The sequence below is a fragment of the Scyliorhinus torazame genome, chromosome 2 (assembly GCF_047496885.1).
Source record: "Scyliorhinus torazame isolate Kashiwa2021f chromosome 2, sScyTor2.1, whole genome shotgun sequence".
Classification (NCBI taxonomy): Eukaryota; Metazoa; Chordata; class Chondrichthyes; order Carcharhiniformes; family Scyliorhinidae; genus Scyliorhinus; species Scyliorhinus torazame.
Window position 1 is genome coordinate 269,938,888 of NC_092708.1, and position 22,710 is coordinate 269,961,597.

The 22,710-nt window shown below is 47.1% G+C and overlaps 1 protein-coding gene across 16 annotated transcripts in view; it reads right to left on the reverse strand.

Annotated features, from left to right (window-relative positions):
- Window positions 1-22,710, reverse strand: part of LOC140398474 (coiled-coil domain-containing protein 9B-like) — a 426,742-nt gene that overhangs the window by 104,057 nt on the left and 299,975 nt on the right. For 15 of the 16 annotated variants that reach the window (XM_072487250.1, XM_072487265.1, XM_072487233.1 and 12 more), the window contains one exon: window positions 5,950-6,001. In XM_072487250.1, coding sequence (XP_072343351.1) covers window positions 5,950-6,001 — 52 coding nt within the window. The remainder of the gene's footprint in view (window positions 1-5,949; window positions 6,002-22,710) is intronic. The other variant, XM_072487215.1, reaches the window with a different exon arrangement.

Consider the following 22,710-nt stretch of genomic DNA (forward strand, 5'->3'; position numbering starts at 1 on the left):
GGTTAATAAAGGTGGGACCTGTAAGGGAGGGAGACGGCTTTTGCACAATGTTTATAGTTTCATGTACATTGTTTATTTTGTTGTTGTTATAGTACCAAAAATACCTCAATAAAATGTTTATTAAAGAAAAGAAAGACAAATTGAATATTGGCATTTATTGTATGGGGAATCAAGTAATTTTTTATTCATTCATAGGATGTTGTCCCTCTGTACTAAGTTTCATTGACTTGTACCGTGTTTTTAATGTGGGATGTACCCATCCCTAATTACCTTTGAGCTAAATGGCCAACCAGAGGGTCCCACATTGTTGTGGAGCTGCAGTTATGTGTTAGCCACAGTGAAAAAGTAGGGAAGTGTTGCTGTAGCTGTACAGGTCTTTAGGTAGACCACATTTGGATTAGATTCATAGACGTTTACAGCACAGAAGGAGTTCACAATGGTCAACAACAAGATATGACTACACTAATCCCATTTTCCAGCGCTTGGCTCATAGACTTGGACGTTATGGCAGCGCAAGTGAATATCTAAATACTTAAATGTTACTAGAGTTTCTGACTCAACCACCCTTTCAGGCACTGACTTCCAGACTCCCACCACCCTCTGGGTGAAAAAGTTTCCCCATACTCCCCCTTAGCTTTCTGCCCCTTGCCTCTTACTGTGTACAGTTTTGGTCTCCTTAAAGGATATAATTGCATTAGTAGTTCAGAGAAGATTCACTTGATTGATTCTCAGGATGGAGATTATTTTATGAGGAAAGGTTGAGCAGGTTGGGCCTACATCTATTGAGAGTTTAGAAGAATGAGAGGTGATTTTATTGAAACATACAAGATCCTGAGTCGGCTTGACAGGGTGGATGTTGAGGGAATATTTCCTCCTTGTGGGGGGAGTCTAGAACTATGGAATTCAGTTTAAAAATTAGGGGGTCTTCCATTTAAGGCTGAGACGAAGAGAATTCTCTTCCCCAGAAAGCAATGGAGGTTGGATTGTTTAATACATTGAAGGCTGAGTTAGTGCAGAAGAGACTTTAGTTGGCGGATTAGTTGCCTTAATTCCCTGTATTCATTTTAACCAGCTGCTTGACTATATTTCATGGAAATAGGCACTTGGCAAAGCATGATGAATATATTAGCCTTATTTCAGTCAAGAAGTTCTGTATGTAATAGGCAGAAGGTCAGACCATGTAAACAAGTGCACAGCTGCACATTGTTGCTGACAGCAGACAATTATTATTTTCCTTAGACTAGGAATCCAAGGCCTGTTGTTTAACACTGCTCACTTTTCTGTCTCTGGGCTTATCAAAGGAATGCCTCATTTTTCTAAATATTGCTTATTGTACCATATAAATTACTGCCTTACCTTTTGTAAAGTGGGGACAATTAGAAGGACTGTGGTCACTCTAACTCCCTCCACGAAATTCATGTACCAATAAAGGGCCTTTGGCGAAAACTCAAAGTACTGGTATGTATTTCCTCAACAGTTAGATAGAGTTTTGACCAGAAAGGAAGTCAAGGGTTATGGGGGTCAGACAGGAAAAGTGCGGTTAAACCCACAATCAGATCAGCAATGATCTTATTGAATAGCTGAGCAGGCTCAAGGAGTTAAGTGGCCTACTCCTGCTCCAATTATAGTGTTCTCCCCACAGATACTGCTTGACCTCTTCAGTATTTCCAGCATTTATGATTTTGTTTCAGGTATCCAGTATCTGCTTTATGATTAATTTTTCACTAAGTTTTTTTTAAGATGTTGTGGAGATTTGTTTCATGCATTTGCTGAAAAATACCATTTTACCCTCTGCTTGTGTGGTGGAATGCTTTACAAATAGTGCTAGTTTGAAGAACCAAATGGAACATCCCTGCAATAACATTGCTACACAACTCTATAAGCTCAAAAATGTATACACAATGAGATGAAGGCTGCAAAGTATTCTGCTTCTGCTGCTATGTAGTGCATCAGTGTTTTAATGCAACTGACTTTACTGAAAGTATAGAAAACACGCAGAACCTTTATTTATTCAGAATCTTAAAGGTAATCTTTCTATTCGATATTTGCAGCTGATAAAATTATTAATTTAATAAGGTGTATTAACTCCCATTATTTGTCAGTAAATGTTAAGCAGCTTCCAACCAACAATTGTGGGCCATTCTTCTGAATATCTTTCCACTACTGTGAAACAGCTGTATTTCTTTTTAAGGGGAAAACTAGCGTGGCCAATCCGCCTACCCTGCACATCTTTGGGTTGTGGGGGTGAGACCCACGTGGACACGGGGAGAATGGGCAAAATCCATATGGACACTGACCCGGGACTGGGATCCAACTGGGTCCTTGGTGCCTTGAGGCAGCAGTGCTAACCACTGCGCAACCATGCTGCCCTCGACACAGCTGTATTATACAAAAATTATACTACATTATGAATAGCAAGAAAAAAGACGACTCTTATTTAAGACTTAAAATGCAACATCATAGAAATAGAAGAATGGACAGGACTATGGTTGCCCGAAGTTGCCTTGCCCTGCTGCACTTCCGGACAAAATTTTACCAGGCCTGACTGGCAGCCTAGTAGATTGTTCTACCGGAGGGAGGTGATCAATATTGCCAACTACAGGTCCACATTCATGACCTGCCGGCAGCTGCATGGACATGGCACCCCTGCGGTTTGGGAGAGGTGGTGTGGATGGCATCTAAATTTAGAGGCTCCATGGCCCAGGGAAAGTGTGTCCCTGGGGGGGGGGGAAAGCCACTATCATGGCCCCAACGCCACTACTAAGGAAGTTTTCTTTCTGATGATTTAGGTCAGACTGCCTTGCCCCAGCAGAGAAAGTAATTATCAAACTCCACTGCCAGGTTATCTCAAAATAGAGGCACCCTCTCACCTCTCTTAGGGGCACTGCCGGGGCTACAGGGCTGCCAGCCCTCTGATTATTTTTTTACCTTTGGTTTGCTCTTGGGATGGGGGCATCGCTGGCAAAGCCAGCATTTATGGTACATCTCTGATTGATTGTGTTTGCGAAGGTGCTGTGAGCTGCCTTCTTGAATCACTGAAGTCCATGTGGTGCAGTTATACCTTCGGTGCTGTTAGTAAGGGTTTTTAACCCAGTGACATGAATGAATGATGAAATAGTTTCAAGTCAGAAAGGCAATACACTTGGAGTGAAACTTGCAGGTTGTGGTGCAGTTTCTGCTGCCTTTGGTCTTCTAGGTAGTAGAAATTGTGGGTGTGGAAGAAGTCAAAGGGGTCATGGAAAGTCGCTGAGTGCATCTTGGAGACAGTACACACTATTACTATTGTGTGCTAGTGGTGGAGAGTGCGAATGTTTAAGTAATAGACGGCGTGCCAATTAAGCAGGCTGCTTTACCATGGAAGGCGTTGAGCTTCAGAAATGTTGCTGGAGCTGCGCTCCATAGAATCCCTACAGTGCAGAAGGAGGCCATTGAGTGTATCGACCCTCTAAAAGAGCACTCTACTTAGGTCCACTCCCCCACCCTATCCTCATAACCTTGAGCATTAATCATGGCCAATCCACCTAGCCGGCACATTTTTGGACTGAGAGAGAGACCTGGAGCACCTGGAGAAAACCCACACAGACACGGGAGAACATGCAAGCTCCACACAGTCACCCAAGGCTGGAATCGAACCCGGGCCCCTGGTGCTGTGAGGCAGCAGTGCTAACCACTGTGCCATGCCGCACTTATTCAGGCAAGCACAAAATATTCAATCTCGCTCCTGACTTGTGCCTTTGGACAGGCATTGGGGAGTCAGGAGGAGAGTTACACAGCACAGAATTCCCAGCTATGACTTGCTGTTATAGTCATAGTATTTATATGGTTGGTCCAGCTCAGTTTCTGGTTAGTGGTAACACATGATATTGATGGTGGGGAATTCAGTGATGGCAATGCTGTTTAACATCATGGGGAAATGATTAGCTTCTATCTTATTGGAGGTGATCATTGATTGACATTTCTGTGGCATGAATGTTATTTGCCACTTAGCAGCCCAAGCCTAAATGTTGAAATTGAAGTGTTCAGTACCATTTACAATTATCATCAAACATCTCTACTTTTGACTTTACGATGGAGTGAAGATCATTTATGTTAGGTCTGCTTCCAACCACTGGGGTCTTCTTTCTTCTTTCTATTGACTGCAGTTTTGCTATGGCTCCTTTGTTATTGCAAATGTATAGGGTGTTGGTGAGACCACATCTGGAGTTGTGTGTCCAGTTTTGTTCTCCTTATTTGAGAAAGGATGTGGTGGCATTGGAGACAGTTCAGAGGAGATTCACCAGATTCCAGGGATGAAAGGGTTGACATATGAAGAGAGATTAAACAGTTTGTTTTATACTTGCTGGAGTTTCGAAGGCTGAGAGGGGATCTGATCGAGATGTAACATAGACCAAATGTTCCCCCTTGTGGGGAAATCTAGAACGAGGTGACACGGATATAGGTTGAAAGGCGGTAGATTTATAACTGAGTTGAGGAAAAACTACTTCTCGCAGAGCGTGGTGAATTTGTGGAACTCGCTGACCCATAGTGCGGTGGAATCTGAGTCATTAAATGGTTTCAAGAAAGAGGTAGATAATTGTGTTAAAAAAACAGGTTGAAGAGATATGGGCAACAGGTGGGGTGGTGGATTTGAGACCAGGAAGTGATCAGCCGTGGTCTGATAGAATGGTGGAGCAGGCTCACAGGGCTGAATTGCCTACTTCTGCTCTTAATTCCTATGTTGTCTATGGTTGGACCAAGATTGTAATGAGGTCAGAAATTGAGCGGCCCTGGCAGAACCCATAGTGAGCATGTGAGCAAGTTGTTGCTGAGTAAGTGCTGCTTGGTAGCACTGTTGGTGACACCTTCCATTACTTTGATGATTGAGAGCAGACAGATGATGCAGTAAATGGGCAGACTGGATTTGTTCCTCTTTTTATGGACAAGATATACTTTTACAAATTTCAACATTGTTAGTTAGATGCTTTTCCTGTAACTGTACTGGGACAACTTGGTTAAGGTACAGCTAGTTCTGGGGCACAAGTCTTTATTATTCCAGCTGGGATCGTAGAATCCCTAGATTGCAGGAGGTCATCCCTAGATTGCAGGAGGCCATTCAGCCCATCGAATCTGCACCAACCCTTTGAAAGACCCTATCCAGGCCCAATCCCCGTAACTCCACCTAGGGACAATGTAACATAGCCAAACCACCTAACCTACACATCTTTGGACTGTGGGAGGAAACCTGGGCATCTGGAGGAAAGAATGTGAAAACTACACACAGTCACCCGAAGTTGGAATTAAACCCGGGTCTCTGGCGATGTGAGGCAACAGTGATAACCACTGTGCCATTGTGCAGCCAATCCATTGCTTTTTGAAATGATGTGGAATGATTCTAATTGCCTGAAGACTTGCACTATGATTCTGGGGACTCGGGTGGAGACCAGGATGGATTATCCAGTCAGCACTTCCGGCTGCAAATGGTTGCAAATGCTTCAGTCCTGTCTTTTGCACTGACGTGCTGGGAAGCATCCTTAATTGGACCCAATGGGGCCCAAACTAAATGCTGGTTTTGTTTGTTTCATAACCTTTTGCACCTTTGTGTTCCTTCCAAGGTTTTGTCAACTACTGATAACTTCATTGAAGTCTACTTGTGACAATAAGCAATTACTATTGTTCACACACATTTTATATATATATATATATATATATATATATATATTCTACCCAGTATGTACAGTTTATCCCAACTCCCACTGCTAGTTCCAGCTCTTAGCTTGATAGTCAGCACTAGCAAAATTTTAATTACTGGTTGTTGGTAGCTGGGAGATTGTGATTGAGTTCATGTTGCTATTCTCGGAATACATTTTCTGTCTCACCCGTCATATTTTATTAGAAATTGAGAAAAAAATTGAAAATAAATAGAAGGCAATGTGTTTAAGTAGCCTTAGATTAGCACAATCTCATACATACTTGTTCTCCAGTCTCTCTTTGTATTTCAATCTTCTCTTTTATATCCAATCTGCTGTGCAAAAATAAGTGACATTCACTTTAATTATTTGCACAATAAACCTTTTCTATAAACTTCATTATTAATTGTAGATCTACGTTTGCGTTTTACTCTTTTTAACTGCTTTTTGCTCATGTACTGTAGCTTCAATTTCCCAACAAAGATTTTTGGTGAAATTAATCATTTCCACAAACATCCTGAATCATACTGTACAATCAAAGATTTTCAACAGAAAGGATTTATTCAGGATTAACAAAAGAGAAACAACTGTGGAAAGATATAAACTGCTGATGCAAATGACTTGGTTTTAAATCCTAGTTGTTATTGAGGTCTGGTGTAATTGAACAAGTCGATCTGGAATATCTGAGCTGGTACCTAAAGTCTCACTTTTAATCCCACTGATCAAAAACTCTTTTCCATTCTCATATTTTCAAACCTTTGCTTCCTAGAAGGTACAAATTGTCTAACTTTGTAAGTTTCCTTTACACTCCTTTCACCCTTGAATACTTTCCGACTGATTAATTTAGAAACAAACCTGTTTTCTTCCCCCAAATAAACCATTTAAAAACATTGATTTCTGCTACAGGGGAAAAAGGAAACAGTTGTATAAATATGGCTAACTTTGCAAACCAGGGGACACATTACCCACAAACAATAGAAACATATTCTGTTTTTATAGGGAGAAAATTACTTCTCCATTGTATCTGGTTGTGGCCGATATTCCCCAGACAGTGAAAATGTTTTGCTGTGTGTGATCAGTGACAACTCCATTTACTATTTTAAATCCTTGATTTCCATGGAGGAAGCTTTAATTCCTCCGACAGGTGAGATGGGGTCAGGAAAGTTAAACTTGAGAAAATCTTAAGCCGAGGGCGCAATCCAACGGCCACGCAGCACCGGAAAAGCAACTGGCCGCAACACAGCATGGCCGGTGAAAGTGGGGAGACTCCGCTCCCGGGATCTACCCGGCTCGCCATGCGATGTGAATCCTGCCCACTGTGGGCGGGATTACTTTTTGGCAGTAAGCGTCACTCTAATGTTCAGATGGGGCCAGACAGGACGGCATTAGTGGGGGTCTCCCAGGGGATCAGAGGCCTCCAGCTGCACGCCCTGGCACTGGTGCCTCCTGGACACCCTGGCAGTGCCACCTGGGTGCCAACCTGGCAATCGGGCCAGGGATGCCCGGCATGGGTGTTGAAGGACCAGGGACTCTAGCATAGTGCGTTCAGGCTGGGGGGATGTCGGGGATTGTTTTGGAGGCCTCAGTGATCGGAATGTCATTTGGGGAGTTCCGATGAGCGAAGCTCCCCACTGTACAAAATGGAACTATGCGTGGCCTTGGCTGTGCGTTTCCTGTTCAGGCCCCTTATACAACGCAAGTCGCGTTTTAATAGCCATGTGTTTCTTGGCACTGCGAGCACTGGGAAACACGCGGCTAAACGCATTCGCTGGGGAACTTTGGGCGCAATTCTCCCATCGGGAGTCTAAGTGAAAAAACCGGAGTGTTTCACTCCTGCGTCGGAGCCCGCTCCCAGCCCCCTAGGGGGAGAGAATTCCGCTCCCTGTTCCCTTTTGGGAGAATCATGCCCAAAGTCTCCCGAACACGTTGCGCACTTGCCTATTTCTGGTATAACCACAGCACATTTGGTGGTACCCGAGTGACTTACTCTAAAAAGGGACCTCAGTCATGTCAATCTGTTAGTGAAGCTGTGTTCCTCAATTTGGGGAACTATTTAAATTCAAAGGCTGTGGATTAGGTTTCCCAAGGTCTGAAAAGTCAGCAGCTGAAGGGAGGTGAGAATTGCCAGATCCAGCAACCAGGTGTATTTCTTGCACTTGTCATCTAGGAGGTGCAGAATTGCTTTTTTCAGCCACTCAATAACATTCCATAATGTCCCATTCCACCTCTTATGCAGAGATCTCGTGCCTATTTGCAGCAGAAAACCAATTCAAAATCAGCAAAAGATCAAAACTGAAAGCACCTTGCATGCATGGTCCTTTCTTTCCAATACTGCATGGAGTTGAAAATGAAAGGCTCAAAATAAACTTAAGTACACGTGGCAAATAAAGGTAGATTTACATTAAAATATATTTTATTCAAGGTTTTTGGCCAAACATAACAGTACGTAGTGTTTCTTTTACACAACAATAAAGCAATATAAATAACAGTGGCCAGTTTTAAACAAATAAATAAATAATATATAAACAGAAACAAAAACCAAACTAAATGGCAACTGCCTTGTCCAAAATAAATACTCTCCAAAAATACAATCCAACAATCCAATATACAATTACCTATAACAAATACCTATACATATTATACATATACAATAACATCTCACAGTCCGTTCGATTCCTCCCCCCTCCCCTCCCCCCTGGGTTGCTGCTGTTGTCTTCTTCTTTTCCATTCCCTCTATCTTTCTGTGAGGTAATCGACGAATGGTTGCCACCGCCTGGTGAACCCCTGAGCCGAACCCCTTAACACGAACTTAATCCGTTCTAACTTTATGAACCCTGCCATGTCGTTTATCCAGGTCTCCACACCCGGGGGTTTGGCTTCCTTCCACATTAACAATATCCTGCGCCGGGCTAAGAGGGACGCAAAGGCCAACACGTCAGCCTCTCTCGCCTCCTGCACTCCCGGCTCTTCTGCAACCCCAAATATAGCCAACCCCCAGCTTGGTTCGACCCGGACCCCCACCACCTTCGAAAGCACCTTTGCCACCCCCACCCAGAACCCCGGGCATGACCAGAACATGTGGCTGTGATTCGCTGGGCCTCTCGAGCATCTCGCACACCTATCCTCTACCCCCAAAAATTTACTAAGCCGTGCTCCAGTCATATGCGCCCTGTGTAACACCTTAAATTGTATCAGGCTTAGCCTGGCACACGAGGACGATGAGTTTACCCTACATAGGGCATCAGCCCACAGCCCCTCCTCAATCTCCTCCCCCAGCTCTTCTTCCCATTTCCCTTTCAGCTCATTTACCATGATCTCCCCCTCGTCCCTCATTTCCCTGTATATGTCCGACACCTTACTATCCCCCACCCATGTCTCTGAGATCACTCTATCCTGCACCTACTGCGTCGGGAGCTGCGGGAATTCCCTCACCTGTTGCCTCGCAAAAGCCCTCAATTGCATGTACCGAAATGCATTCCCTTGGGGCAACCCATATTTTTCCGTCAGCGCTCCCAGACTCGCAAACGTCCCATCTACAAACAGATCTCTCAGTTGTACTAGCCCAGCTCTTTGCCATGCTCCAAATCCCCCATCCATTCTCCCCGGAACGAACCTATGATTGTTTCTTATCGGGGACCGCACCGAAGCTCCCGTCCTTCCCCCTATGCCGTCTCCACTGCCCCCAAATTTTCAATGTAGCCACCACCACCGGGCTTGTGGTGTATTTCTTTGGTGAGAACGGCAACGGTGCCGTCACCATTGCTTGTAGGCTAGTCCCCCTGCAGGACGCCCTCTCCAATCTCTTCCACGCCGCTCCCTCCCCTTCTCCCATCCACTTACACACCATTGAAACATTGGCGGCCCAGTAGTACTCACTTAGGCTCGGTAGTGCCAGCCCCCCCCTGTCCCTACTACGCTGCAAGAATCCCCTCCTCACTCTCGGGGTCTTCCCAGCCCACACAAAACTCATAATACTCTTCTCGATTGTTTTGAAAAAAGCCTTCGTGATCACCACCGGGAGGCACTGAAACACAAAAAGGAATCTCGGGAGGACCACCATTTTAACAGCCTGCACCCTACCTGCCAATGACAGGGACACCATGTCCCATCTCTTAAAGTCCTCCTCCATCTGTTCCACCAACCGCGTTAAATTAACCCTGTGTAATGTACCCCAATTCTTGGCTATCTGGATCCCCAAGTACCGGAAGTCCCTTGTTACCTTCCTCAACGGTAAATCCTCTATCTCTCTGCTCTGCTCCCCTGGATGCACCACAAACAACTCACTTTTCCCCATGTTCAGTTTATACCCTGAAAAATCCCCAAACTCAAAGTATCCGCATTATCTCTGGCATCCCCTCCGCCGGGTCCGCCACATATAGCAACAAATCATCCGCATACAGAGATACCCGGTGTTCTTCCCCCCCCCCCACCCCCCCCCCCCCCCCCCCCCCCCCCCCCCCCCCCGAGTACTCCCCTCCACTTCCTGGAACCCCTCAATGCTATGGCCAGGGGTTCAAACGCCAGTGCAAACAATAACGGGGACAGAGGACATCCCTGCCTCGTCCCTCTATGGAGCCGAAAATAGTCAGATCCCCGTCCATTTGTGACCACGCTCGCCATCGGGGCCCTATACAGCAACTGTACCCACTTGATATACCCAAAACCAAATCTCCTCAGCACCTCCCACAAATAATCCCACTCTACTCTATCAAATGCTTTCTCGGCATCCATCGCCACCACTATCTCCGCTTCCCCTCTGGTGGGGGCATCATCATTACCCCTAGCAGCCTCCATATATTTGTATTCAGCTGTCTCCCCTTCACAAACCCAGTTTGGTCCTCATGAACCACCCCCGGGACACAATCCTCTATCTTCATTGCCATTACCTTGGCCAGAATCTTAGCGTCCACATTCAGGAGGGAAATGGGCCTGTAGGACCCGCATTGCAGCGGGTCTTTTTCCTTCTTTAGGAGGAGCGATATCGTTGCCTCTGACATAGTCGGGGGCAGCTGCCCCCTTTCCCTCGCCTCATTAAAGGTTCTCATCAGTAGCGGGGCCGCAAGTCCATATATTTCCTATAGAATTCAACTGGGAATCCGTCTGGTCTCAGGGCCTTCCCCGCCTGCATGCTCCCAATCCCTTTCACCACTTCCTCCGTCTCAATCTGTGCTCCAGTCCCACCCTCTCCTGCTCCTCCACCTTAGGAAATTCCAGCTGATCCAGAAAGCACATCATTCTCTCCTTCCCATCCGGGGGCTGAGCTTCATATAGTCTTTTGTAAAATGCCTTGAACACTCCATTCACTCTCTCCGCTCCCGCTCCATCTCTCCCTCCTCATCTCTCACCCCCCCTATCTCCCTCGCTGCTCCCCTTTTTCCTCAGTTGGTGGGCAGCAACCTGCTCGCCTTCTCCCCGTATTCGTACTGTACACCCTGTGCCTTCCTCCATTGTGCCTCTGCATTACCCGTAGTCAACAAGTCAAATTCTACATGTAGCCTTTGCCTTTCCCTGTACAGTCCCTCCTCCGGTGCCTCCGCATATTGTCTGTCCACCCTCAGAAGTTCTTTCAACAACCGCTCCCTTTCCCTACCCTCCTGCTTTCCTTTATGTGCCCTAATAGATATCAGCTCCCCTCTAACCACTGCCTTCAGCGCCTCCCAGACCACTCCCACCTGTACCTCCCCATTATCATTGAGTTCAAGTGCCTTTCAATACACCCCCTCACCCTTAAGCACACCCCCTCATCTGCCAATAATCCCATGTCCATTCTCCAGGGTGGACGCTGTTGTTTTTCTTCCCCTATCTCCAGGTCACCCAATGTGGAGCATGATCCGAAATGGCTATAGCCGTGTACTCCGTCCCCGTCACCTTTGGGATCAGTGCCCTTCCAAAACAAAAAAATCTATTCGTGAATAAACTTTGTGGACATAGGAGAAAAACGAAAACTCCTTACTCCTAGGTCTACTAAATCTCCAGGGGTCTACTCCACCCATCTGCTCCATAAAGTCCTTAAGCACCCTAGCTGCAGCCAGCCTCCTTCCAGTCCTGGACCTCGATCTGTCCAGCCCTGGGTCCAGCACCGTTTTAAAATCTCCACCCATTACCAACTTCCCCACTTCTAGGTCCGGGATTCGTCCTAACATACGCCTCATAAAGTTGGCATCCATCCCAGTTCGGGGCATACACGTTCACTAATACCACCGCCTCCCCTTGCAATTTGCCACTCACCATCACGTATCTGCCCCCACTATCCGCCACTATAGTCTTTGCCTCAAACATTACCCGCTTCCCCACTAGTATGGCCACCACCCTGTTTTTTGCGTCTAGCCCCGAATGAAACACCTGCCCCACCCATCCTTTGCGTAGTCTGACCTGGTCTATCAGCTTCAGATGTGTCTCCTGAAGCATAACCACATCTGCCTTAAGTTTCTTTCGGTGTGCGAGTACCCGTGCCCTCTTAATCGGCCCATTCAGCCCTCTCACATTCCACGTGATCAACCGGGTTGGGGGGCTCTTTACCCCCCCCCCCCCTTTGACGACTAGCCATCTCCTTTTTTCAATCCAGCTCCTCACCCGGTTCCCACGTAGCCGTATCTCCCCCAAGCGGCGCCCCCCCCCCCGCCCCCGACCACCCCCCCCATACCAGCTCCCCCTTCTCCCCAGCAGCAGCCACCAGTTAACCCCCCCCCCCCCGCCCCTGCTAGATCCCAAACTAGCGTAATTGCACCCTCCATGTTGTTCCCAGAAGTCAGCAAACTCTGGCCGACTTCGGCTCACACTGTGCGAGGCCCCCTCCTTCCTGCTTCCCTGTTCCCGCCATGATTACCATAGCGCGGGAACAAAGCCCGCGCTTCCCTTTTGGCCCCGCCCCCCAATGGGCGGCGCCCTCAGCTCCTCATCCTCCCTCCTCCACGACATGGGGAGGAGAGAAAAGTTACAGGGTCGCAGGATTAACAACTTGGGAAGTCATCTCTTCCCTCTTTTTTCCCCCCTTCATCCCACATATTCACCCCCCCACTTTTTCCCAAACGTTCTTTTTATGGCCCGCTCACCTCCAGTTTCTCCTCGACAATAAATGTCCACGCCTCATCTGCCGTTTCGAAGTAGTGGTGTTTCCCTTGATGTGTGACCCACAGTCTTGCCGGGTTGCAGCATTCCAAATTTAATCTTCCGTTTGTGCAGCACCGCCTTGGCCCGATTAAAGCTTGCCCTCCTTCTCGCCACCTCCGCACTCCAATCTTGATATACGCGGATCACCGCGTTCTCCCACCTACTGCTCCGAGTTTTCTTTGCCCATCTGAGGACCATCTCTCTGTCCTTATATCGGAGAAATCTCACCACTATGGCTCGAGGAATTTCTCCAGCCCTCGGTCTTCGCGCCATAACTCGATAGGCTCCCTCCACCTCCAGCGGACCCGTCGGGGCCTCCGATCCCATTAACGAGTGCAGCATCGTGCTCACATATGCCCCGACGTCCGCCCCTTCTACACCTTCGGGAAGACCAAGAATCCTTAAATTCTTCCTCCTCGCATTGTTCTCCAGCACCTCCAGCCTTTCCACACACCTTTTGTGTTGTGCCTCGTGCATCTCCGTTTTCACCACCAGGCCTGTATGTTGTCCTCATTCTCAGCAGCCTTTGCCTTCACGACCCGAAGCTCCTGTTCCTGGGTCTTTTGCTCCTCCTTTTAGCCCCTCAATCGCTTCTAATATCGGGGCCAACAGCTCCTTCTTCATCTCCTTTTTGAGTTCTTCCACGCAACGCCGCAGGAACTCTTGTTGGTCAGGGCCCCATATTAAACTGCCTCCTTCCGACGCCATCTTGCTTTGTGCCTGCCTTCCTGGCCGCTGCTCTTGAGGATCCGCAATCCGGCCACTTTCCTCTCTTTTTTCCATCCGTGTCCAGGGGGGATTCCCTTCTGGATTACAGCACAGTGTTTTTTGCCGTTAAAATTGCCGTTGGGGCTCCTATCAAGAGCCCAAAAGTCCGTTCCACCGGGAGCTGCCGAAACGTGCGACCTAGCTGGTCATCGCCGCACCCGGAAGTCGTAGATTTACATTAAAACGTGACAGTCAGGCATGTTGGGATCAATTGAAAAAGAGGAAATTAAACCTTACTTTCTGAAAGTACAGGATGTGCATGCAATACCCAATGTGTTGTTGTTAAGGAGTCAGAGGAACTGAGCTGTACATAAAATTTTAATTTCAAAATAAGAGCTATTTGTACAACGGAGTGCCCACAATATGTATTAAATAAGTGTCCATTTCATAGAATTTACAGTGCAGAAGGAAGCCATTCGGCCCATTGAGTCTGTACTGCCTAACCTTTTGGACACAAAGGGCAATCCACCTAACCTGTACATGTTTGAACTGCGGGAGGAAACCGAAGCACCCGGATGAAACCCACAGATACTGGGAGAACGTGCAGACTCTGCATAGATAGTGACCCAAACTGTGAATCAAACCCAGATCCCTGGAGCTGTGATGAGCCAGCCATTTATTCCAACATGCTTGCATAAATTTATTTTAAAAAGTAGACATGTATAATTGTGTCGTTGGACGCAGAGAAGGTGTTCGATACGGTTGCGGGGGGATACTGGGGAAGTTTGGGTCCGGGCCTGGGTTTTGTGCCATGAGTACAGTTGTTGTACAAGGCACCGTTGGCCAGTGTGTGAACTAACAACACAAACTCGGGGTCCTTGTATAGGGGGATGAGGTAGGGTTGTCCTACATCCCCATTGTTATTTGCGTTGGCGATTGAGCCATTAGCAATTGCTTTGGGGGCCTCATACAAGTGGCCAGGGATTGTAGGGCGAAGTGAAGCACAGGGTATCCTTGTATGCTGATTATCTTTTGTTGTATGTAAGGGGCATGGGCTGGATGATATTATGGGGACATTGGAGAGGTTTGATTCATTTTCGAGGTATAAGTTGAATGTTGGGATTTGGCCCCGTCAAGGGTGAGGGTGAGGGGGGGAGGAGGAGCTGAGGTGGGGGGGGGGAGGAGCTGAGGGGGGGGGGGGAGCTGAGGGGGGGGGGGGGGGAGCTGAGGGGGGGGGGGAGGGGGGGGGGGAGCTGGAGGGGGGGGGGGGGGAGCTGGAGGGGGGGGGGGGGGAGAGCTGAGGGGGGGGGAGCAGAGGAGGGGGGGGGGAAGCTGAGGGGGGGGGAAGCTGAGGGGGGGGGGGAGAGGAGCTGAGGGGGGGGGGGAGAGAGGAGCTGAGGGGGGGGGGGGGAGAGAGGAGCTGAGGGGGGGGGGGGGAAGAGGAGCTGAGGGGGGGGGGAGAGGAGCTGAGGTGGGGGCAGCTGCCCTTTTGCTGCGCTGGGACTAGTTTTTGCTATCTGGGTGTCCAGGTGGCGCAAGACTGGGCTCAGCTTCATAAGCTGAACTTTATTAGCTTGGCGAATACGGTGAGGGCGGATCTGCAGAGATGGGGCAGCCTTCTATTCTCTCTGGTGAGCCGGGCGCAGGAGATTAAGATGAATATTGTGCCAAGATTCGTGTTCTTGCTTCAGTGCATTCTGCTTAAAGTGTTCTTTTGGGGTCTGGAGCATCTATAACACGGTTCATATGGGTGAGGCGACCACCTTGGATTCGGAGAGGGGGCCTTGCAGAGGGAGAAGCAGGCGGGGAGGGGGCCGACGCTGCCGAACCGGTTGTTTCACTATTGGGCAGCCAATGCGGAGAAGGTGTTGGGCTGGTTTGGGGACTAGGACTTTACTGGGTGTGGATGGAGTTGGGGTCATGTAAGGGGCAGTGTCTGAAGGCATTGGTGACAGCATCTCTCCTGTTCGCTCCAGTGAAGTAGTCTCCGAATCCGGTGGTCATCACGACACTATAAGATATGGCAGCAGCTTCGCCGGCATTTCAAACTGCGGGTGGCGGGGCGGGCAGATGGGGGTGGAGTTAAGGGGCTGGAGAAGGTAAAGGGCTTATTTTGAGAGGGTTGTTTTGCTGACTGTGAGGAGCTGAGGGAGAAGGTAGGTCTTGGTGGAATAGAGCCATAGATGTTTACCGCAATGGAAACAGGCCCTTCGGCCCAGCTTGTCCATGCCGCCCAGTTTCTATCACTAAGCTAGTCCCACTTGCCTGCATTTGGCCCATATCCCTCTATACCCACCCTGCCCATGTAACTATCTAACTGTTGTTTAAAGGAAAAAATTGTACCCGCCTCTACCACTGCCTCTGGCAGCTCATTCCAGATGCTCACCACCCGCTGAGTGAAAACATTTCCCCTCTGGTCTCTTTTGTATCTCTCCCCTCTCACTTTAAACCTATGCCCTCCAGTTCTAGATGTTATACTTTTTAGTTACCGTTGTATGAAGAGTCAGAAGTCCTGTTCCTTTTCACCAAACACCATTTACTTAACTTCCACAGCCTCTGCACAAAACTCCAACAACACACCACCTGACAGAGGCCACCTGAAGCCCCTTTACATATCAGTGTCAATTAATGGATACTTAACATAAATGAGACAACTAATTGTAATGTCTCTTAACCCATTACTTGACAGTCTCCCCTTCCTTGGAGAAAAAAAAATTAGGTGAAAACAAAATTTCAAGAAACTCAAAAACACACACATGATTTCCCCCCTTTTTTTTTGTTTGGACGAGAAAGATAAAAAAAAGTCACAGAAACAAGTGCCCTTCATTAACAATATCCAAACGTTTCTGTGAACTCGCCCCTCTTTTCGTAAAACAGTCTGACAGTTGATAGCTCCTGTCAACCCATTTAATTTTTGTTATTTCCCCTCTGTCCAACATCTGCTTCAAACATGCGATGTCTATCCGTAACCTCTTTTCATTGACACTTTTTGTAGTGTGCACATTTTCCCACAGGGATTTATTGTCAATGTGACAGTCAATAGGTATATTACCCAAATCCCCTAATCCCAAAATTTCTGTCAATACTTATATAAAAGGCCATATCCACCGCCTCTACAAGGCTTAATGTCTCAGCAGCCAAAGTGCTTTTTAGCATTCTCCTTATTTTCTTTGTTTCCCACACAAGCGGGCAACATTTACCATTGTTCCCCAAAAGGAAAATTATAAAACCTCCTGCGCTTGAAACCCCATCACATAAATTTGTGTAGGTCGCATCACTATAAACTATGAGTTTCAAGTGCCTAAGGTCACCTAAAACCGGAAACTTCAAAACACACTCCTGCATTTTTAGATTGGTCACCGTTTTATTTGCTCTTATTATGTCTTCCACTTTGAGATCATTCATTTTTGTACTCAACTCAAAGACATCAAAACTCACGTCCGGTCTAGTCTGTCTACCTAACCAGTTCAGTTGCCCAATTAAACTTCGCAGTTGCTCTTTTTCTATCTTTGAAACTATTGCGTCTTTTTGTGAAACTCGGCCATGACTAATTACTATTGGGCTGATGCTTTCCAAATAAGATTGCTGACGTAAAGTTGCCCCTAACTTAGTCTGTCCAATTTCCAGTCCAATATATTTAAATGCACCGGAAGCCTGACTTCCAACCCTGAATTCTTTCCTCAAACCAGAGATTACGATAGCTTCAAAATCACGAGTCCCACCCCACACAAAATCATCGACATGCATCATAAAAATGCCAGAAAGATTTCCTTTATAGTGCCAGTAAAACATAGCAGGATCTGCTTTCAACTGGCAACAGCCTAACTTTAACAAAACTGACCTGACCAAAAAATACCAGACTCTAGATGCATCATTTACTCCATATACACATTTGTTCAACTTCCAGAGTTCCCCTTCTGTGTTAGCTACTTCTTTCGGAGGACGGAGAAAAATGTCTCTCTGGAGCTGATGCCCCTGCAAAAAGGCAGCTTTTATATCTATAGATTTGCATTCCCATGCCTTTGTGGCTAATAGAGACAAAAAGATCTTTAAAATAACCTTTGCTGCTGTAGGTGAATCTACCTGTAAATCCTTCAAATTTTCTTCAAATCCCCTTGCAACAAGCCTGGCCGTTGCCTTGTAAATTCCATCCGGAAGAACCTTTTCCGTGCAAATCCATCTGTGGGATAGAGTTCTTTGTCCCCTATCCGGTACTTCCGTGTATACCCCAAATTCACTCCAACCATTCAGTTCTTGCTGTTTACCATCTTTGATAACTTTTCATATAATTTATTGGAAGCCACCAAAATCTCACGTGCATGTGGGCTTCTACTCCTATTAGTATTCGTAGTCTTACTCGTGTTCCGAGACCTTGATAAACTACGTCCCCTCTCCCGCCTGGTAACTTGTTCTATACTGCTACTGCTTGATCTTTCCTATCTGCTGTGGGATGTCCTTTCAAAATTCTCGACCTTTTCCTGCGGACCTGTTCACTAACCGATGTACTATCTGAATTGGCACTGCGTTTCTGTGACCTCCATTTTTGAACTTCGTGTTCCCAATCCATTGTCTTAACTCCCTCCCCTGAATGCTGTACATTCAACCAATGTTTATACTTTTCAGTGGCCTTCCCTGCTCCAATAACAGTTGCATCCTTCCACTGACTAGGCCCTTCAGGCAAGTATGTCGCCTTTGTACCAACTTTTGGTAGTTGTCCTTTTGGAAAAATGGCCTTATCCCAGATCTTAAGGTCCACAGCCACAATGTCGTTAAAATCCCTGGTGAAAGGTAGGGTTACTATCAGTCATGCCGGCGTCCTTCTGTACTTCCTACAAACTTCACAGCAATCACTAACCTGTTCTATCAGTTTAGTATAGTCTTCATCCCTTACCCCTGCATCCTTTAATAAATTTTCAGCCTCCGAGGAGACGGATGTGCAAATTGCCTATGCAGTTTTAATACAACAAGCTTTTTATCAGTGAAAGTCCCATTTTCAACTGCCATTAATACATCCTTAACCACTGTACATGAAATATTATTTGTCAGTAATGGAATACAATAGTGTCCCGACTGTGTAAATTGTAAGTCCACCGTCTTTCCAAGAACTGTTGCCTTATCTTATTCCATATCCAGTTTCATGTGTGCTTTCTTCATCGACGGTCTGCTCAGAAGCAAAGGTATCTCACTTGATACAACATCCGTGCTAATGAAATGATTCACTCCAGCAATATTGCAAGTCACCACTCTTTTCAGCGACTTCAGAGTATTATCATCCCCAAACCCGAAACTTGTGGAACTTTCAAATTCCTTAACCTTGTTGCGACTTTCAGCATTCAAGGAGTCCAGGTAACATTTTAACCAGTCAATTCCACACACAGTAGATGTGCAGCCACTGTTCAATACAGCACAATTGAAGGATTCTGCAACCAACACCCTCATTACCGGTGTAAAACTGCTTGTTAATAGGACAATATCTTCTCTCTGAACACTCTCTTTTTCCTCTTCTGACTCTTCCGTGTCATGTGTCACTTCACTCTATCATAACGTTTTGGACAGTTGAAGACATAAATGGTATTGAGGGTCACATCGAAAACATCGATTTATCATGCCCCGTGCATTTCTGGGGTTCATCTTCCTATTGTAAGTTCTAACTGGGTTTCTGTCTTCATAATTTCCTTGTCTCGATCTCCTTCTATAGTCTTGGTCCGTGTTCGTAGCCGTACAATTTCGCCATCCTGTTAGTAGTGTATCTTCCATATTCTGCCTTATTGCAGGCTGACCTATTTGAGTCATCAGAGCCATCGGAATCGAATGTTTCCCCAGAAACGTCTTTAAAGCTTTTGTCATCTGATCGAATAAGGTATCCTTATCAGTAAACTGCACTCCTGTCAAAACCAGGAGCCTATCCATGTTGCTCACTCTAGCACAGTCAAGTAATTTAAAGGCCAACACAGACTGTGGAAATGCCAGGTTGTGTTTCTGTAGCCTTTTATATAGTCTGCCAAATTCCAATATATAGTCTTCCATGGAGAATTCCTCTATTTTCCGGAACTTGTCAAATTCCGACCATGCTTCATACGCATTTAACAAGTCATCTTTCTTGTAAATCTTATCCATATATTGTAATAGAGTCCCCAGACCTCCTTCTGAGTCTAACTCTTCCAATTCCAGCTCAGAAGCACTTTGTTTCGGATTTTACTGTCATAAGGTAGAGAGAGAGCCAATGTCATACCTTGTTTTCTCTTTCCCAAGGCAGTTACCTTAGTCCACATAACTACTGCACTTCTCCATTGGTTGTATGATTCCCTTTCAGAAAATAAGGGGGGATAGTCATATCCAGCCATCTTTGTCCTGGGTTCAGCCATGTATATATATATTTTTCCTTCTCACTCACTCCTTGGTTTGATCAGGAAAAGTTGTATCTTTCAAATCTTCACATTTGCACAGCAACCATCCTCTGCTACCATTGTATACTTTTAAGTTACCGTGTATGAAGAGTCAGAAGTCCTGTTCCTTTTCACCAAACACCATGGGCTCGATTCTCCGCTCCCGCGCTGGTTTGGAGAATCACCTGGTGCGCCATTTTTCCCCGCGACGCTGGTCCGACGCCCTCCTGATGCACCCAAGCGGCGAGAACGGTCCCGTCGAGTTCTGCGCGGCGCAGACCGGATAATGGCGATTCTCCACTACACCCGCTATTCTCCGGCCCGGATGGGCCGAGCGGCCTGCCTAAAACGACAGCTTCCCGCCGGCGCCATCCACACCTGGTCGCTGCCGGCGGGAACAGCGCGGGAACTCTGGGGGGGCGGCCTATGGGGGTGCGAGGGGGGTTCTTTCACCGGGGTTGCACTCAAAAGGGGTCTGGCCCGCGATTGGTGCCCACCGATCGGCAGGCCGGCCTCTCTGAAGGAGGACCTCCTTTCCTCCCCGCAAGATGATGTCAGATGGATCTTGCGGGGAGGACGGCAACCGCGCATGCGCGGGTTGGCGCCGGCCAACTCGCGCATGCGCGGGTGACGGCATTTGGGCGACAGATGACGCAGCGCCGCTTTTATGCGGCGCCAATGCCCGGCGCGCTGACGACGCTGCTTTAGCGACACCCCACCCCCCCCCCCCCCCCCCGAGTTTCTTGCGGCCCCGATCCTAGCCCATTTTCAGGCCCTGAATGGGGCCGTTTCACGCCGTCGTGGACCTTGACGGCGATCACGACGGCGTGGGCACTTAGTCGCGGGAGCGGAGAATCGCGCCCCATTTATTTCACTTCCACAGCTTCTGCACAAAACTCCAACAACACACCACCTGACAGAGGCCACCTGAAGCCCCTTTACATATCAGTGTCAATTAATGGATACTTAACATAAATGAGACAACTAATTGCAATGTCTCTTAACCCATTACTTAACACTAGACTCTTCCACCTTTGGGAAAAGATGTTGACTATTTACCTTATAGATGCCCCTCATTATTTTATAGACCTCTATAGATCACCCCTAAGTCTTCTATGCTCAGGTAAAAAAGTCCCAGCCTCTCCATATAACTCAGACCATCAAGTCCTGGCATCATCTATATACAGGATGGATACATTCAGGTACAAAGAACAAAGAAATGTACAGCACAGGAACAGGCCCTTCGGCCCGCCAAGCCCGTGCCGACCATACTGCCCGACTAAGCTACAATCTTCTACACTTCCTGGGTCCGTATCCTTCTATTCCCATCCTATTCATATATTTGTCAAGATGCCCCTTAAATGTCCCTATCGTCCCTGCCTCCACTACCTCCTCCGGTAGTGAGTTCCAGGCACCCACTACCCTCTGCGTAAAAAAACTTGCCTCGTACATCTACTCTAAACTTTGCCCCTCTCACCTTAAACCTATGCCCCCTAGTAATTGACCCCTCTACCCTGGGGAAAAGCCTCTGACTCCACTCTGTCTATGCCCCTCATAATTTTGTATACCTCTATCAGGTCGCCCCTCAACCTCCTTCGTTCCAGTGAGAACAAACCGAGTTTATTCAATCGCTCCTCATAGCTTATGCCCTCCATACCAGGCAACATTCTGGTAAATCTCTTCTGCACCCTCTCTAAAGCCTCCACATCCTTCTGGTAGTGTGGCGACCAGAATTGAACACTATACTCCAAGTGTGGCCTAACTAAGGTTCTATACAGCTGCAACATGACTTGCCAATTCTTATACTCAATGCCCCGGCCAATGAAGGCAAGCATGCCGTATGCCTTCTTGACTACCTTCTCCACCTGTGTAGCCCCTTTCAGTGATCTGTGGACCTGTACTCCTAGATCTCTTTGACTTTCAATACTCTTGAGGGTTCTACCATTCACTGTATATTCCCTACCTGCATTAGCCCTTCCAAAATGCATTACCTCACATTTGTCCAGGTTAAACTCCATCTGCCATCTCTCCGCCCAAGTCTCCAGACAATCTAAATCCTGCTGTATCCTCAGACAGTCCTCATCGCTATCCGCAATTCCACCAACCTTTGTGTCGTCTGCAAACTTACTAATCAGACCAGTTACATTTTCCTCCAAATCATTTATATATACTACAAAGAGCAAAGGTCCCAGCACTGATCCCTGTGGAACACCACTGGTCACAGCCCTCCAATTAGAAAAGCATCCCTCCATTGCTACCCTCTGCCTTCTATGGCCTAGCCAGTTCTGTATCCACCTTGCCAGTTCACCCCTGATCCCGTGTGACTTCACCTTTTGTACTAGTCTACCATGAGGGACCTTGTCAAAGGCCTTACTGAAGTCCATATAGACAACATCTACTGCCCTACCTGCATCAATCATCTTAGTGACCTCCTCGAAAAACTCTATCAAGTTAGTGAGACACGACCTCCCCTTCACAAAACCGTGCTGCCTCTCACTAATACGTCCATTTGCTTCCAAATGGGAGTAGATCCTGTCTCGAAGAATTCTCTCCAGTAATTTCCCTACCACTGAAGTAAGGCTCACCGGCCTGTAGTTCCCGGGATTATCCCTGCCACCCTTCTTAAACAGAGGAACAACATTGGCTATTCTCCAGTCCTCCGGGACATCCCCTGAAGACAGCGAGGATCCAAAGATTTCTGTCAAGGCCTCAGCAATTTCCTCTCCAGCCTCCTTCAGTATTCTGGGGTAGATCCCATCCGGCCCTGGGGACTTATCTACCTTAATATTTTTTAAGACACCCAACACCTCGTCTTTTTGGATCACAATGTGACCCAGGCT